Here is a 19,383-nt window from a genome sequence, read left to right as displayed (position 1 = left end):
GGAGAAAATATGGCACAACAGTGACATTACCAAGAACTAGAAGGTCTCTTCAAAATTGATGAAAAGACGAGAAGAAAAGATGAGAAGAAAACTGGTCAGGGAGGCTGCCAAGAGGCCTACAGCAACATTAAAGGAGCTGCAGGAATATCTGGCAAGTACTGGCTGTGTGGTACATGTGACAACAATCTCCCGTATTCTTCATATGTCTGGGCTATGGGGTAGAGTGGCAAGACGGAAGCCTTTTCTTAAGAAGAAAAACGTCCAAGCCCAGCTAAATTTTGCAAAAACACATCTGAAGTCTCCCAAAAGCATGTGGGAAAATGTGTTCTGGTCTGATGAAACCAAGGTTGAACTTTTTGGCCATAATTCTAAAAGATATGTTTTTTTTTTTAAAATCAGATCATTTTTATTGAAGACAAATACAAAAAACAAAGAGCGACAACTTTTACATTCCATTATACAGATGAGATGTTATCTTCTGTGAGGACATATAAACATCACTGTCACATGACCAAACGGTCTAATATGCTATGTATGAAATAAACGGAACATCACATTCAAAAAATAAAAATATTCTTGTGTGACAAAACTATTTTGGCTATAGTTTTCTGGTCTCATTACTAATCACGTGTGTCCTCTATAAGTCTTATATCTCTCCTCCTCTTCTGCTCCCAGTCTTATCAGGGCGGCCAGCAGAACAGGGTATCATCGTCCCCTAACAAGTGGGGAGCGACGTGTAACATTTGCATGTATTAACCATTAGGTAAAACAACTATATACAACCATTCAACCTCCGCAGTGCCCATCATGCTCGTAGCAACTCTAATCCAAGGCAGTTATGTGAATGGGGTGGCGTTTCCCCTCCCCCTCTCAAATCTAACAGATACTCCTGACTGCTAAGTTTTAGGGTGGTACATTTGACGACGTGACTCTACCTCCCAGAATTCTATTATAAACCAGACGTAGTGGAGCTAATCCGGGGATGTCCAGCCAGGGGTCCCATATATTCTCAAATTTACTCGCACTACCTCGGTGTTTATATGTAAGTTGTTCTCTAATAAGGGAGTCGTTTACTGACGCAATCCATTCTTTATGTGTGGGTGCTGTCGTAAACAACCATTTCCTAAGCAATGAGTTTCCTAGCCAGGAATAATGTCCTCAAAATGGCAGTATATGTGTGGGGTATGCATTGCTCTTTAAAAGAGATGTTTGGTGCAAATACACCACCGCACATCCCCAAAAGAACACTATACCCACCGTGAAGCATAGTGGTGGCTAGGGGTGCAACGGATCAAAAAACTCACGGTTCGGATCGTTCCTCGGATCAGGAGTCACGGCTCGGATCATTTTCGGATCAACAAAAAAAAAATCTCCCCCACTGTAATATCTGCAATCTCCCCCACTGTAATAATATATTAGCAGGGTATTGGCGGGTATATTGGCAGGGTATCGGCAGAGTATTGGCAGAGTATGGCAGAGTATGGCAGAGTATGGCAGAGTATTGGCAGAGTATTGTCAGGGCACTGCAGAGTAATGTCAGGGCATTGCAGAGTATTCTCAGGGGGGGAGAGAGGAACCGGCGTCATGACATGACGCCCGTTTGTTATAAGTGATCACGTGGTAAACGGCCGCCGGGTGTACCAAGATGGCCGCCGCTCCGGAGCTAGGCCGAAGCCGCGGCCTTTCCTATGGCCGAGGCCACAGTGCGCTCCGCGGATCGCGGGTGTCCTGATCCGTGGAGGTTGATCCGTACGGATCAATGATGATCCGTTGCCCCCCTAGTGGTGGCAGCATCATGCTTTGGGGTTGTTTTTCTTCAGCTGGAACAGGAGCCTCAGTCAAGGTAGAAGGAATTATGAACAGTTCCAAATACCAGTCAATATTGGCACAAAACCTTCAGGCTTCTGCTAGAAAGCTGAACATGAAGAGGAACTTCATCTTTTAGCATGACAACGACCCAAAGCATACATCCAAATCAAAGGAATGGCTTCACCAGAAGAAGATTAAAGTTTTGGAATGGCCCAGCCAGAGCCCAGACCTCAATCTGATTGAAAATCTGTGGGGGATCTGAACAGGGCTGTGCCCAGGAGATGCCCTCACAATCTGATAGATTTGGGCTTGAAAAATTCTGAAAGTTGGGATCTGGACTGAAAGAACAAAATGAAGAATCTTGAAAAAATTCAGACAATTTAGATCTCGACTGAGCTGGAAGATCAAAATGAATAAATAATTGATTTTATTGCTGGTGAAATGCGCAGAATAGGCATTCAACAAGCATTACAAATTTGTCCTTGGATCTCCCAGCCCAGTCCAGGTCTTAGTTTTCACATTCTCAATTCTCATTTTTCAAGCCCTGAAGAAGGGAGACCCTTGCAATTTCCAAAACGCATTGGCTCTCTTGTTCCATTATTAATTTCATAAAAAACATTCTGGACTGGGCCATTGTGGTGCCCTTACTGCTTCTTAGAACTGGGAGGGGGAAAAAAAGCCAAAACAAAAAGACAGAGGTTCTAACCCATCCCTTATCTTGCCAAAATTTTATAAAAAATTCCAGGCTGTAAGCAAAAGGAGGAATCAAAAAGTTACAATTTTTTCTTTAACCGCTTGCCGACCAGCCGTCGTCCTTATACGGTGGCATGTTGGCTCTCCTGCACAAATCGTCGTAGCTGTACGGCGGCTCGTACAGGCGCAGTTGTTGGCAGGAGCGCACGCTTGCTGCGGGAGCGTGCCCGCGGTTTGGGTGGACACGATGGCGGATCTGCCTTTGTAAACAAGCAAATCCCCGTTCTGACAGGGGACATGACAAATATACGGTTTCCAGTCATCGGGAACAGTGATCTCTATCATATCCCTGGCAGCCCATCACCCATACAGTTAAGAACACACCTAGGGAACACACTTAACCCCTTGATCGCCCCCTAGTGTTAACCCCTTCCCTGCCAGCGTCATTTTTACATTGATAAGTGCATTTTTATAGCACTGTTCAATGTAATAATGTCACTGGTCCCCAAAAAGTGTCATTTGGGGTCAGATTTGTCAGCCGCAATGTCGCAGTGCTGCCAAAAAATCGCAGATCGTCGCAATTACTAGTAAAAACAAAACAAAAAGTCCCTAAATCTATCCCATAGTTTGCAGACGCGATAACTTTTGTGCAAATCAATTAATATACGCTTATTGCGATTTATTTTACCAAAAATATGTAGAAGAATATATAAATCTGCCTAAACTGATGAATACATTTTAAAAAAAAATTTTTTTTTTTGGATATGTATTATAGCAAAAAGTAAAAAAATTTTTTTTTTCCAAAACTGTCAGTCTTTGTTTATAGCGCAAAAAATAAAAATTGCAGAAGTGATCAAATACCACCAAAAGAAAGCTCAATTTTGTTTGGGCACAGCATCGCACGACCGCGAAATTGTCAGTTAAAGGGACGCAGTGCCTTATCGCAAATAATGGCCTGGTTGTTAAACCTTTTGTGTGTAGCAGTCTCCCCAGCACCCCCTAATACTTATCTGAGCCCCATCTCTCTCTAGCGATGTCCACGAGTGTCTAAGCCGTCCGGGACACTCCTCCCGTTTCGCTGAAACACAGCAGCAGCGTCACTGGCTCCCGTGACTGTCAATCAAAGTCAGTCAACCAATCAGGGAAAAGAGGGGGCAGGGCCAGGGCTCTGTGTCTGAATGGATACATGGAGCTCTGACTCGGCTCGGGTGCCCTCATAGCTGCTGACCGAGGGGCCACTCGAAAGGAAAGAGGGGCCAGGAGCAGCAAAGAGGGACCCGAGAAGAGGAGGATCCGGGCTGCTCTGTGCAAAACCAACTGCACAGAGGAGGTAATTATAACATATTTGTCATTTTTTTTTAAAACGAACTTTAGCAATCACTTAAAGTTGTTAAAAATAATGGGTAAAGTTCCTCTGTAACAAGGTGACACCAGGATCCCTCCAGGGTTCAGTCACTTGACTCAAGACAGTGGGGTCATGTAGCTTCTGTAAGAGGATCTTGGAAGATTGATGTCCTGAGGCTGTTCAGGCAAAGCAAGTCACTTGGCATCTCTACCTGAACCATCTTCCTGAGATCACCCTAACCAAGTTTCCAACAAAGGCCACATGACCAAAGCCTCAGCAAGGACTAGGCAACCTGGGGGGTGTCCTTAGTGACATCATGGCTGCTTCTTCCTGCCAAAGGCTCCCTGTGAATCCCTCCCGCTCTGGGCTCCTGACCTCTCACGGGGGCTCCGTCCATGATTTCATACTTGGCGATGGTGTCGTTCTCATGGTAAACATTGGGCCCAGTGCCCGTCGTCTCTCTTTTAATGATATCGATCTCCATGTGTTTAATCTTGATTCGCACCAGCAGGAAGTAGATTTTGCCTACGATGACATCTTTGAGGTGATATCTGGACAAAAAGTGGAAAATACAACATATTTACATTAGACGACTCAAGAGCACCTGTATTGTAGGAAAAAACACCCAGCTGTCAAGGAGTGAGGTTGGAATGGTGAACACAGAACTGGCATATTGGCCATATTAAAGTCCTTTTCTAACTCACTTTTGTTGCCAGCGGTTTAGACATTAATGGCTGTGTGTTGAGTTATTTTGAAGGGACAGCAAATTTACACTGTTATACAAGCTGTACACTCACTACTTTACATTGTAGCAAAGTGTCATTTCTTCAGTGTTGTCACATGAAAAGATAGAATAAAATATTTACAAATGTGAGGAGTGTACTCAGTTTTGTGAGAATATATATATATATATATATATATATATATATATATATATATATATATATATATATATATATTTCTATCACATCGTGATGGACTGGCCCTGTAACAGCACATGCAAACCAATAAACCTACTTGGACTTGTTGTACTCAAATTCAATGTGCAGACAATCCTCAATGCCCACTTCCATCTTGATGGAGGAATTAAGCTCCGGGTAGGTACTTAATGTGTGGACCACGATGTCAATTTCCTTCCCGATGTCATTCAAGCGACGGCTGAGGGTGGCACGTAAGAAATACCTGGAAAGAAGCAAAATGTACCAACACAATCCGTTATTCTACAATAATGCAGAACTCAATTCATTTGCATATGTCATTTCCTTCCTATGTCTGCCTGTAAATGAATCACTAAGATCCCAAACAGTTCAAATTCTCTTCCATTTACCACTTAAAAATATTTTTTTAGGCAAAAAAAATAAAAAATCCATGCAAAGTGAGACCATGAACAAAAAGTAGGCACCTACAGGAATATTAATTTGCCAAGAAACTCATGGCATTCTAATATGCAAATAACGACTTGATGTAAAGTCAATAGCTGACAACACAAAGCACACAAAGATCTAACTACAGGAATACAAAGTACTACAAATATGCAATACGGACTGCAATCACATAAAATGCCTGGAGTCCTGTTTGCTACAGAAATCACAAACCAGCTAAATCAGAAGTTAAAAGTGGTTATAAAGGCTCAAAGTGGTTCCAAAACGCTGAAGGTTTTTTACCTCCATGCATTCTATGCATGAAGGTAAAAAACCTTCTGTGTGCAGCAGCCCCCCTAATACTTACCTGAGCTCGATCCTTCTCCAGCGCTGTACACGAGTGCCTCGGCTCTCCAGGAACTCTCTCTCCATCGGCTGAGACAGCAGCTGGAGCCATTGGCTCTTGCTACCGTCAATCACAGCCAGTGAGCCAATGAGGAGAGAGCGTGGGCAGGACCGAGCCACGCTACGTGTGAAAACGCACACACAGAGCAGCTGCTCGGGTTCAGGTGCCCCAAATAGCAAGCTGCACATCTGAGCAGCTTGCTATGCCATAAATCTATCCCCCATTTTGTAGACGCTATAACTTTTGCGCAAACCAATCAATATACGCTTATTGCGATTTTTTTTTTTACCAAAAATATGTAGAATACATATCGGCCTAAACTGGGAAAGACATTTGTTTTTTTATATATTTTTTGGTGATATTTATTATAGCAAAAAGTATAAAATATTGCTTTTTTTTCAAAATTGTCGCTCTTTTTTGGTTTACAGCACAAAAAATAAAAACCGCACGGGTGATCAAATACCACCAAAAGAAAGCTCTATTTGTGGGGGAAAAAAAGGTCAATTTTATTTTGGTGTAATGTCGTACGACCGTGCAACTGTCAGTTAAAGCGACGCAGTGCCGAATCGCAAAAAGTGCTCTGGTCAGGAAGGGGGTAAAATCTTCCGGGGCTGAAGCGGTTAAGAAACAAGCTGAAGGCGCTCTGCTATAATCAGATAATGAACCTGTGGACTGCAAAGGATCCCTACCTCAGTTTCACGTTCTGACCCGTGTACGATTCGTAGGGCTTCTCCACGTGGGTGAATTCAAAGTCAAAGCTCTGCGACTGGGACAGTTCTCCGGGCCGAGCCAAATCTTTCACCAGGGACACAAACTCATGGTGGTTCCCTCGGTCATAGTACAGCTCTGCGGAGGTAAATGGAAAAAACAATTAGCAAAAGAGACGATAGAGACTGGAGGCTGTGCTGAACCGGGACTTCATCGGAGGATTCAGGGCCAATTCGCACCGGGACACCGATCTGCGTTTTAGTAAAGCTGTAAAATACAGAGCAACAGGAGGACATCTGAAAAACAATATTTTTCTATTCACATGCATTAGGGATGCTGATACCAAGCAGTTGCGAGAGTATCGGTACTCGCCCAAATGCTCCCAATACCGAAACTTTACGGTGCAATTTGGGTCAATACAAAATGAATGGGCGAAAGTCGCACTGCAAAGAATCGCATGCGATTTCTCCCTCCACTCCTGTGTGTGTATAGAAAGGGAAAAGCGCCATCTAGTGGGCAGTTTAAATAATGTTAGCACTCACAGTACATATCTGGTCACATGCAAAATAATCTACATAGGTTTCCCGGTCCGCTGATGATAGCAAATAATGGCCACTGGAGGTGCTCACAGGGCTGGAGATGTAGAAGCAGTCCATCCTCCAAAGCTGACATCACTTCCACCCTATACCCAGTGGGTCCCGGAAATTCTCCTCCAGCCTTGTGAGCACCTCCAGCAGCCTTGATTTGCTATCATCGGCAGGCTGGGATACCCATTTAGATTATTTTGCATATGGCCAGATATGTATTGTGAGTTCTAACATTTTTTTTTAAAACTGCCCACTAGATGGCGCATTTCCCTTTCTATACACACACACAGGAGCAGTGGGTGAAATCGCATGAGATTCGGACAGGAAATGCGCCACATTCCTGCTCAAATCGCATGCGATTCTTTGAAGTGCAGCAATTTTTTCTTTTTTATCGGTACTTAATATTGGCGAGTACTTGATTGAAAGTATCGGTACTTGTACTTCAGGTATGCCAAAGCACCAGGGAAGGTGTGAAATGCGTTAGTGGAAGCTGCAATTTCCACTTCCATTTGCTGTATGGGCCGTCTTTTTACATGAATATGGCTGATTGCATTGGAGTGCGGTTATCCAGACTTTCTTCATTTATATATATCAGTACACGGTATTGGTGCAACCCCAGCGCGCGTTAAAATGTCTATCAACGGACATCAGCGCACATTAAAACGGATGGAAACGTACATGCATTTTCCATACATTTTAGTGTAAAAGTCAGTGTGAATTGGCCCTAAGTTAGAATACAGTACGGGTGAAATAATTACTGCTATGCATGAAATATAAACTGTTCATAGGGGGGAAAAGCTCAATTACTTTCCTTTCCAGGCCCCCCCACCCCAATCAACATGCTAATGCAAACGTCACATAAAACATTTACCCCCCCCCCCCCCGCCGCTTACTGGAGCCGTCGTTAGCGGTGAAGGTGATCGGATCTTCTCCCTGGCTTCGCTATGGAGATGAGTGAGGTAGAATATGGTCCCCACCCGTCTCCATACCATTGTAGGGCGGAAGCGACGTCAAAACTAGCTCTTAAAAGGGACTTTTTTTTTTTTTAAATGACAATTTTAATTTTTTTTTATTGCATTTTAGTCTAAATATGAGATCTGAGGTCTTTTTGACCCCCAGATCTCATATTTAAGAGGTCCTGTCATGATTTTTTTCTATTACAAGGGATGTTTACATTCCTTGTAATAGGAAAAAAAGTGACAATTTTTTTTTTAAAGAACAGTGTAAAAGTAAAGAACAAAAAAGGTAAAAATTTTTAATTTTTAAACGTGCCCCGTCCCGCCGAGCTCGCGTGCAGACGCGAACGCATACAGAATACGCCCGCATATGAAAAGGGTGTTCAAACCACACATGTGAGGTATCGCCGCGATCGGTAGAGCGAGAGCAATAATTCTAGCACTAGACCTCCTTTGTAACGCAAAACATGCAACCTGTAGAATTTTTTTAAACATTGCCTATGGAGATTTTGAAGGGTAAAAGTTTGTCGCCATTCCACGAGCGGGCGCAATTTTGAAGCGCAACATGTTGGGTATCAATTTACTCGGCGTAACATTATCTTTCACAATATAAAATAAAATTGGGCTATAACCTTACTGTTGTCTTATTTTTTAATTCAAAAAAGTGTATTTTTTCCCCCAAAAAAAGTGCGATTGTAAGACCGCTGCGCAAATACGGTGTGACAGAAAGTATTGCAACAACCGCCATTTTATTCTCTAGGATGTTAGAAAAAAAATGTATAATGTTTGGGGGTTCTAAGTAATTTTCTAGCAAAAAAAAAAATTTTTAACTTGAAAACACCAAATCCCAGAAAGAGGCTCTGGGCTGAAGTGGTTAATGCTGCTCAAAATAAACGATACTTCCTTTACTCCCTTTAAAAGAAGAGACATTTCCCATATGGGGTCAGTGGCCCACACTCTCTGCTGACTGCCTGCAGTTGATGGTGGCCCGCACTCTCTGCTGACTGCCTGCAGTTGATGGTGGCCCGCACTCTCTGCTGACTGCCTGCAGTTGATGGTGGCCCGCACTCTCTGCTGACTGCCTGCAGTTGATGGTGGCCCGCACTCTCTGCTGACTGCCTGCAGTTGATGGTGGCCCGCACATTCTGCTGTCCAGCCTACAATCCTCTAAGCGACATTGTCGCTCTGCTCAGATGCCAGCAGTGAACACGCACACCAGCTGTTTCCTGTCCTCCTTTGAAGTACAGAAGACTTCCGCCAGCAGGCCGCCTGTTTACTGAGATTTGCTCGCTGGGGGTCCGAGATCTCCGCCGTCCAGCTACGGGGAGGAATGAGATTTGATGAAGTCCTCATTCTTCTATCAGCGTGCATCAAACAATACTACACAAGAGGAGGAATGAGGAAATCGCATCCAGCTGGGCCGCAACGTGACAGAGCGGGGGGGAGATAACTCAGCTAACAAAAACAGGCCTGTGCAGAGGGGGCCTCCTATAGGGGAAGACTCCTGTACTCTCCTATACAGAGCGGTGATGTTCACCTCCAATTAGAGAAGAGCTGAAACATATCGGCCAAAAATGGCAAGAGAAAAAGGTGCCAATAACGCACGCAATTTTGCCGCGATTTTACTGAGTTTTTCAGAGGTCATGTGACTCAAAAAATGCATCAAAAACCCAACACGTGCGCTTTTGATGCATTTTTAATGCATTTCATTTTTTTTAACTGAGCAAAAATGCAGCAAGCAGGATTTGTAACACCACAATGGAAGCGCAACGGACCGGTGTGAAGACATACAGAGAATTTAAAAGGGAAACATTTTTCTTGAGTGCCGACAATAAATTCATATTCATTTAAACTCGTGATATTATTTAAAAAGTCAAACATAACACAATTATATATAAAAATTAGAGATGCATCAAAATTTCGGGAGCTGAAAAAATATCGGTCGAAAATGGTGTTATCACCCTTCTGCCTATATAAAAAAAAAAAAAAAGTGCCGATAATGGCTTTGAAAATGTAGCTTTCTGCAATTTCACTGTTTATGGTACATTTTTCATAGGTCCTGTGACTCAAAAACCGCATCAAAAATGTAACATGGGTGCGGTATTGATGCGTTTTCAATGCATTTCAACAGGGAGGTGCGTTTTATTTTTTAACTAACCAAAAATGCAGCGAGCAGGATTTTTAACACCACAATGGAAGTGCAACGGACCGAGGTGAAGACATACAGAGAATTTAAAGGGATGCATTTTCCTTGAGCTTTTCTTGCGCCAAAGGCGCCGATAATGGCCGACAATAAATTCACATTTGTTTAAATTCACGATATTAAGAAGTCAAATATAATACATATATATATAATTATACGATATTTATATAGCGCCAACAGTTTACGCAGCGCTTTACAATGTAGAGGGGGGGCAACACAATTACAGTACAGTTCAATACAAAAGGTACAGGAGGGCCCGGCTCGTAGAGCTTACATTCTAAAGGGAGGGGGTGGTGGTACAAATATATATATCTCCACTTCCCGCCCGCACACCGCCATATGACGTCGCAGACTCTGAGTGAGGATATTTGAATGATGTCTGCAGTTACAGGCATCATCCAAATATCTTCTTTTAGGCTGCATTCACACCTCAGCGTAGCGACTTTGAGCGCTTTTCCGGCATTTTTTCGTGTTTGTATGCAGCGTTTTTGGGCTTTGGCGAATTTTATTAGCCAATAAAAAAAACTATTATCTGTTGCATCATTTGTTGCTAGGTATCTTTTATTTCTTCTTTTATTATTATTCATTTATTATAATGTTTTTTCGTTGGGGTAAGGGGTTCAAGTTCAGTTTAGGTTAGGGTTAGGAGTTGGGGTTATATATTATTATTTTATTCTTTTTTTTAAATGTATTATTATTATTTTAGGAATAATAAAAAAAATGAATAAATAAATGTAAATAAATACACAAATTCAATAAATACTAAGTAACAATAAATAAATAATTAACCCATAACTTTAATCCTTACCCCTTAAAAAATAAAATAATAATAAATAACTAAACACCCTAAAGTGCAGCTTGTTTTGCACAGAGTGGACCCGATCCTCCTCTTCTGGGGTCCCTCGGCGACGCTCGCATCAGATAACCCCCTAGGAGAAGCGATCTCCTGGGGGGAGTGTGGGACCAATGTGTGTGCAAGCATGGGGCGCTTTACTTTTTTTACAGTGTCTTTACAAAAAGTTTATCATTATTTTATTGGTTTTTTTACATTTTTTTTCTGATCACTTTTATGTAAACATCCATTGTGACAGCAATAGGCATGTGACAGTTACTCTTTATGGAGAGATCTGTGGTCTATTATACCCCAGATATCTCCTCTGCCCTTACAAGCATCTGATCCAAAAAAAAAAAAAAAAAAAAAAAAAAAAAAAAAAAAAAAAATCGGTGTGATCGGATGCTTACACTATTTAAAAATTGTGCCTTTTCATCCGTGAAACTGAAAGTGACGAAAATGCTTGTCTATGTACCATAGAGATCATCGGGGACCTTCTGGTCCTCCATGAGCTCTGTGGTAAACCAGCGAAAGTTCAGACTGAACATTCTGGTCTCCTGGTGGAACAGGAGAGCCCAGAGAAGCGCCAGTGTGTGGTGGGAGGAGGGGGTTGTACCCTCCTGCTGGTTGTAAAAGAAATCCAGCGGCAAATCAGCTGCTAGGATTGCTTTTACAGTGCATCTGGAAAGTATTCACGGCGCTTCACTTTTTCCACATTTTGTTATGTTACAGCCTTATTGCAAAATAGATTCAACTAATTATTTTCCTCAAAATTCTACAAACATTTTGAGGAAAATAATGACGTGAAAGAAGTTTGTTTGAAACCTTTGCAAATTTATTAAGAGTAAAAATGAAAAAAATCCCATGTACATAAGACGAAAGTCTGACGACGAAACGTGCGTAGGGCGGGTTACGAACGTCTTGCAGCACCTCTAACAAAGGGAATTCGCTAACTTTTGGCATGCTTGATTTGTTCATTTGAAATGTGAGTACATTTGTCTATTAAGTTTTAATAAAAGTTCTCCTATGGTTTTACGCGATGGGCATACCTTCTTTCCTTTACATGTAATTACTACACCACAATACGCAAGTAAAGTTTGGGGGATATCCTTGATTGCTGCACAGTGGCAGACACTGTGACCGCGCATACCCCTGCAGGGGAAAGGAGAATCCGGTGAGTGCAAGCATTGTCAGAGCATGCAGACAAGGCACTAATTAAAGAAACCAGCACCTGGATAAGAAGCTTTCCTACAGATATTTGACCCTCAAAGATTGAACACTACAAAATACTCCAAAAAGAACTTGTTTTTTTCATAAACGGAACTTTTCCTATCCAACCAATACTGGTCACAGCACAAGAGTCACTATTTATGATGGATATTTTGCACAATGTTGTATGGATTTGTATGATTTAACACTGGTCACTTTAGTGATGCTGCACTATGCACTTTTGTTGAATAATTGAAGCACCTTATGTTGCAATTGTACCTTTTAACAGTAAGGACTTGGCACCAGTCACATATTTATTCATTTTTGGCACACACACTTTAGGAATTATAAAGTCATTTTAAAGAGAGGTTTGTTTTGTTTTTTTTTTTTTTTTCTTTCTTTCTTTGTCTCCATAAGGGCAGCGCCATACTATTCCTGTTTTTCCTTTTTTTTTTTTTTTTTAACACTTTCCACCTAGATGATATTACATCTATATCCACAACTACTTTATTACTTAACTTAAAGGGCACAATGCACCTTTGTTGAACAATTGGAGCACCAGTTGTTGTATTTTCATTTTGAATAGAAATATTCACCACCAGTCAGTTTTATTCAATTTTTGAACATATACAGGTTTTAGAAGCAATTCTATAAGGATACTAGGCAATACATTCACTACAAAGAAAGAAAAAAAAAAAAAATTTTTTGTCTCCATAAGGGCAGCGCCATACTACTCCTGCTTTTTTACCATTTTTTAATACTTTCCACTTAGGTGGTATTGTATGTGTAGAGGCAGCAGCCATATCCATAACTAAAACATTCAATTCATTGCGCGGATTTACCCCATACACCTACTATAACAATCAGAGATTCCATCGCTTTGGAGGGATTTCCTCTCACTTCCTGTTTGGCTATGGGACAGGAAATGAAGGGAAATCTCTCCAATGAAAAAAAAAATGGGGGAAAAAAAGTTTTGCCAATAGTTCTATTTCAAAAGGTACGGAGGGTAAAATAATTATTTGATCCCCTGCAGATTTTGTAAGTTTGCCAACTTACAAAGAAATAAAGGGTAGGGTTGTCCCGATACCACTTTTTTAAGACCGAGTACAAGTACCGATACTTTTTTCAAGTACTTGCCGATACCGATTACCGATACTTTTTTTTAATGTCATGTGACAGTTTTTTTTGTATTTTGTAAATAAGTACTTTTTCTCCTTCACTGATGTGTTCTAATGAGGTTGCACTGATGGGGCACTGATAGGCTGCACTGATAAGGAGGCTCTAATATGCAGCACTGTTGGGCACTGATAGGATTAGGTGGCACTGATATGCAGCACTGATGAGCACTCATAGGTGGCACTGATTAAGCAGCACTGATAGGTGGCACTGACTTATGGGCACTGATAGGTGGCATGCACTGATGGATGGGCACTTATGGGTGGCACTGACTGGCTGGCACTGATAGGTGGCACTGATTATGCGGCACACACTGATGGCTGGGCACTGATAGGTGACATGCACTGATGGATGGGCACTGATGGGTGGCACTGATAGATACCACTGAGTGATGAGCACTGATAGGTGGCACTGATTATGCAGCACTGATAGGTGGCACTGATTATGCAGCACTGATAGGTGGCACTGATTATGCAGCACTGATAGGTGGCACACACTGATGGCTGGGTACTGATAGGTGGCACTGACTGATAGGTGGCACATACTAATGGGCACTGATACGTGGCACGCACTGACTGAGGTGCACTGATAGATGGCACTGATGATCAGTGCACTAATAGGTGGCACTGATTATGCAGCACCGATAAGCACCGATAGGTGGCACTGATTAGCACTGATAGGTGGCACACACTCTTGGCTGGGCAGTGGCACTGAAAGGTGGCGCTGACTGATGAGTACTAATAGGTGGCACTGATGGGCACTGATAGGTGGCACGCACTAATGGGCACTGATAGGTGGCACGCACTAATGGCTGGCACTGATAGGTGGCGCTGACGGGCACTGATATGTGGCACGCACTGATAGGTGGCACACACTGATGGCTGGCAGTGGCACTGGCTGGATGGGCACTAACTGATGTCACTGATTGATGGCTGGCACTTATGGGCATGAGACAATTTACTTTTCTATGCTGCCTCTGCGACGCCCATCTTGGTACACCTTGCACTCGGCCTCAATAAAGCAGCAGCGGACATCTTGTTACACCCAGCCCATATAGTTCAACCTGAACTATATGGGCTGGGTGTAACAAGATGTCCGCTGCTGGCAGGGTGTACCAAGATGGGCGTCGGGATTTTTAAGCACTGACGACGGTGTAACGGCAAGATGGAGCGTCACTTCCATTACCGAATGTGACGGCTTCGGTCGCCGAGCCCTGCATTCTCTGCTTGAGGACTTGGAGGACTCGCTCTCCGCTCAGCTCTCTGCTCCACCCTCTGCTCCGCCTGCTGACTCCGCCCTCCGCTCGCTGACTCCGCCTGCTGAGTTCCTGTCTCTCCCAAGGTATCGGCTAAGGCATGGGGAGCAAATGTGCGAGTAAAGTACTCGCGCAAATGCTCGGTATCGGTCCCGATACCGATACTAGTATCGGTACAACCCTAATAAAGGGTATATCATTTTTAGCATTGGTGTTTTTTAAATTATAGAGACAGAATATCAACCAAAAATCCAGAAAAAAAACAGATGATACAAATGTTATAAATTCAGTTGCAGTTCAGTGAGTAAAATAAGTATTTGATCCCCTACCAACCAACAATAATTCTGGCTCCCACAGACTGGCTACACTATGTGATCATGTAGTACACAGATCAGTCCTGTCAGTTTAGGAAGGTGCTCCTAACAACAGCTCGTTATGTGTATAAAAGACACCTGCCCACAGAATCTCTATCTTCTAGTCAAACCTCACCATCGTGGGCAAGACCAAAGAGATGTCAAAGGACGTCAGGGACAAGATTGTAGACCTGCACAAGGCTGGAATGGGCTACAAAACCATGAGCAAAAAGCTGGGTGAGAAGGAGGCAACTGCTGGAGCAATTATTCGCAAATGGAAGAAATACAAAATAAACATCAATCGCCCTCGGTCTGGAGCTCCGTGCAAGATTTCGCCTCATGGGGTGAGGATGATCATGAGAAAAGTGAAGGATCAGCCCAGAACTAGATGGGAGGAGCTTGTGAATGATCTCAAGGCAGTTGGGATCACAGTCACCAAACAAACCATTGGTAACACAATACACCGCCATGAATTGAAATCCTGCAGCGCCCGCAAGGTGCCCCTCCTTAAGGCGGGACATGTACAGGTCCATCTGAAGTTTGCCAGTGAACATCTAAATGATTCAGAGAAGGATTGGGAAAAAGTGCTGTGGTCAGATGAGACCAAAATTGAGCTCTTTGGCATTTTCTCGATTCGCCTTGTTTGGAGGAAGAAAAATGCTGACTATGACCCTAAGAATACCATCCCTACAATCAAGCACGGAGGTGGAAACATTTTGGGGCTGTTTTTCTGCTAAAGGTACAGGCCGACTTCGCCGCATTGAGGGGCCAATGAACAGGGCCATGTATTGTAAAATCTTGGATGAGAACCTTCTTCCCTCAACACTGAAGATGGGTCATGGATGGGTCTTCCAGCATGACAATGACCCAAAACATAGCGCCAAGGCAACAAAGGAGTGGCTCAAGAAGAAACACATTGAGGTCATGAAGTGGCCTAGCCAGTCTCCAGACCTTAATCCTATAGAAAATTTATGGTGGGAGCTGAAACTTCGATTTGCCAAACGCCAGCTAAGAAACTTTAAAGGCTAAGTTTACTTTTTTTTTTTTTTTTTTTTTTCAGCTCCCCTATGTACCAAAATAGCAGTCATGTACTTTTTTTGCAAAAATATCAAAGCTTTCCATAAAATCTACAGACACGTACCTTACTGTCCTACATCCATGATTCCAAACGTATCTATTGCTTCTGTCTTACGTCCTTACAGACTTTAGGTCATGACACAGGAAGGAGTTGACCAGCTGACCTCATTAGCATCATCCACCCTCCCATTCCTGGCAATGGTGGGTGCTGCATTCCTGGCAATGGTGGGTGCTGCATTCCTGGCAATGGTGGGTGCTGCATTCCTGGCAATGGTGGGTGCTGCATTCCTGGCATTTGTGAGGCTGCATTGATGTGCACTGACCCTTATTTTTCTTCACAGTTCTTTATTTAAAATTTAAGTTTTTTCCCTGAAACTTCCCTCTTAAAGTGAAGGTGCGCGTTATACGCCAATAAATACGGTATATCCAAATAACACGCCCGAGCTCATCTCTTCACCACACACAGCCACAAAGGCAAGAGAATTCTAGTTGGGCAGTGTATCAGCGCTCCAACAAACACAGTTATTACCGAATTTTAATGGTTCAAAGAATGTCAGGCGAAATGGTCGGTCCTCACGCATGTTCACTTTATCAAATCTGGCCCTCTTTGATAAAAGTTTGGACACCCCTGCTTTAGACAGACGTTATTTTCTTTGGAGAGAATGTCAGGCAGCACGTCGCTGAATCGCGAGGATTACGTAGGTGAATTTGTACAAAAGAAACTCAAATTGATGACTAAGACACATAATAAAGCTGTAATCTGATTTCTTGGCGCACAGCTCTAGGACCCTTTTCATACGTCGTATATATGATGTGCGATCGCGTGTATTAGGAGGAATAGGTGATGTGGTAACCATGGCGATTGTCCATGATTGAGAAGTTAGCTAGAAGCCCCAGTGTGCTTATTTTACCATTTAAAAGAAAACTACAGAGCAGTTCATCTCCAGGTTCTGTGTTTACTTTTTGTAAGGAGCATTCTTCCCACTGACCACCAATGTAAGGAACATTCTTCCCACTGACCACCAATGTAAGGAACATTCTTCCCACTGACCACCAATGTAAGGAACATTCTTCTCACTGATCACCAATGTAAGGAGCATTCTTCCCACTGATCACCAATGTAAGGAGCATTCTTCCCACTGATCACCAATGTAAGGAACATTCTTCCCACTGATCACCAATGTAAGGACATTTATTTCTGGTTAGCTCTCACATCTTCTTGTACAATGTCCTGGAACGACTTCACTAGCCGCACAGCCATTCCTACCAGGACAGACATCAGTGAGAAGTGAAATCTCTCACTTAATTAAACCGATTAAAATCTCACGGTTTGGCCACAGCGCATTTTGCAGATTGTAACATAAAAATACAGAATACAGTATATCAGGAACATTCAACAAGGCAGAGGAAGAAAGATCAATTATGATCTGTAATATGAGGATGATCAGATTAGTAAAACGGGTGAAGGGGCACACAGCCTAACAATGGCACCTGACCACCGGTCTGCACCACCCGTGCTAGAAAGATGAATGTGGGAGGAATGTTCAGTGGGTCGGCTGACACTGGTGGACCAGGGATAACTATTGATCTGCAGTTCCATCTGCATTATGAATGTTACAATCTGATTGTATAATCTATGGACCCATTCATGAGACAAAATGTTTGGGCGACGAGGCGCATTGTGTTAAGAAGCTAATTCATTCTGAATGGGCTGTGAACACACTTCAGCGCACAGATCCTGATCTATTTCACGAAATACAAAGCAGCGCATTGCCATGCACACAGCCTCCTCTCTGCAGAGCACTGACGGTGTGCGTTGGGGTGCAATTAAAAAGAAACGCTCATAATCATTACAAATATTTGAGACAGGTCCTTATGTTTATTTCTAAAGCTCTAAATTGGCCTCTCCAACAAAGCACTTTTGAAATGTGAAGAAAATCCCTTCTTTATTCCTTGTTTTCCAGCTTCTGTGCACCTCCCCTGACAGAAGCCCGATTTGTGGCCGTTACTAACATTGAGCTCTGCTTAATAAGTTGCTATTGAACAAGCAGCCAGGTCACATAACCTCATTGGTTGTTATTAGTCAGATGGCAAAGCTGCCCACAGCAAGGAAATGCATGATGCTGTGTGGCCTGGCCGCCTGTGTCCTAGCAACCAATGATGCCATGTGACCCAGCTGCCTGTACCCTAGCAATGTAAGATGCTAGAAGCTTTTTAGCTGAGTCTACATCCTATCAACCAATGACATTGCATGGCGCAGCTGCCGGCATCCTAGCAACCAAAGACACTGCATGGCGCAGCGGCCGGCATCCTAGCAATGACTGGCGCTGTTCAGTCTGACCACCTGTGTCCCAACAACCAATGCTTTCCAGGTTCTGTGCTCCTCCCCTGATAGTAATGCCCAGAAATCGGGTTTCTAACATTGCGCTCTGCTTAATTATTTGCTAGGGAGCAAGCAGTCAGGTCACATAACCTCATTGGTTGTTATGAGTCAGGTGACCTACACCAAGGAAATACACGATGCTGTGTGGCCTGGCCACCTACGTCCTAGCAACCAATGATGCAACGTGCCTCAGGTGCCTGTGCCCTAGCATCGAAAGACGCTAGATGCTATTCAGCTCATCTGCATCCTAACAATGACACTGCATAGTGCAGCTTCTGGCATCCTAGCAACCAAAGACACTGCATAGCGCAGCTTCCGGCATCCTAGCAACCAAAGACACTGGATGGCACAGCTGCCGACATCCTAGCAACCAAGGACACTGCATGCGCAGCTTCCGGCATCCTAGAAACCAAAGACACTGCATGGCCCAGCTGCCGGAATCCTAGCAACCAAAGACACTGCATGACCCAGCTGCCGGCATCCTAGCAACCAAAGACACTGCATGGGCCAGCTTCCGGATTTTAGCAATCAAAGACACTGCATGGCGCAGCTGCCGGCATCCTAGCAACCAAAGACACTGCATGGCGCAGCTGTCAGCATCCTAGCAACCAAAGACACTGCATGGCGCAGCTGTCAGCATCCTAGCAACCAAAGACACTGCATGGCACAGCCGCTGGCATCCTAGCAACAATTGACACTGTGCAGTCTGACCACCTGTGTGCCAGCAACCAATGCTTTCCAGCTTATGTGCTCCTCTCCTGATAGAAGCCTGATTTGTAGGCATTACTAACATTGAGTTCTGCTTAATTAGTTGCTAGGGAACAAGCAGCCAGGTCACATAACCACATTGATTGTTATGGGTCAGGTGGCCGAAGCCCCGACACCAAGGGAATGCACAATGCTATGTGGCATGGCCGCTGGCATCCTAGTAACCAATGATGCCATGTAGCCCAGCTGCCTGTGCTCTAGCAATGAAAGATGCTATTCAGCTTAGTCTGCATCCTAGCAACTAATGACGCTGCATGGCACA

General features: G+C 43.4%; 1 protein-coding gene across 1 annotated transcript in view; it reads right to left on the bottom strand.

Annotated features, from left to right (window-relative positions):
• VPS26B (VPS26 retromer complex component B) overlaps positions 1-19,383 on the bottom strand; it is a gene marked incomplete in the record, with an annotated part of 37,597 nt that overhangs the window by 13,796 nt on the left and 4,418 nt on the right. Inside the window, 3 exon segments of the mRNA XM_073603484.1 lie at positions 4,223-4,398; positions 4,865-5,029; positions 6,304-6,460. Coding sequence (XP_073459585.1) covers positions 4,223-4,398; positions 4,865-5,029; positions 6,304-6,460 — 498 coding nt within the window.

The sequence above is a fragment of the Aquarana catesbeiana genome, linkage group LG10 (assembly GCF_042186555.1).
Source record: "Aquarana catesbeiana isolate 2022-GZ linkage group LG10, ASM4218655v1, whole genome shotgun sequence".
NCBI classification, from domain to species: Eukaryota; Metazoa; Chordata; class Amphibia; order Anura; family Ranidae; genus Aquarana; species Aquarana catesbeiana.
Note: the sequence above shows the minus strand (reverse complement) of the source record. Positions and strands in the feature narration are given on the sequence as shown.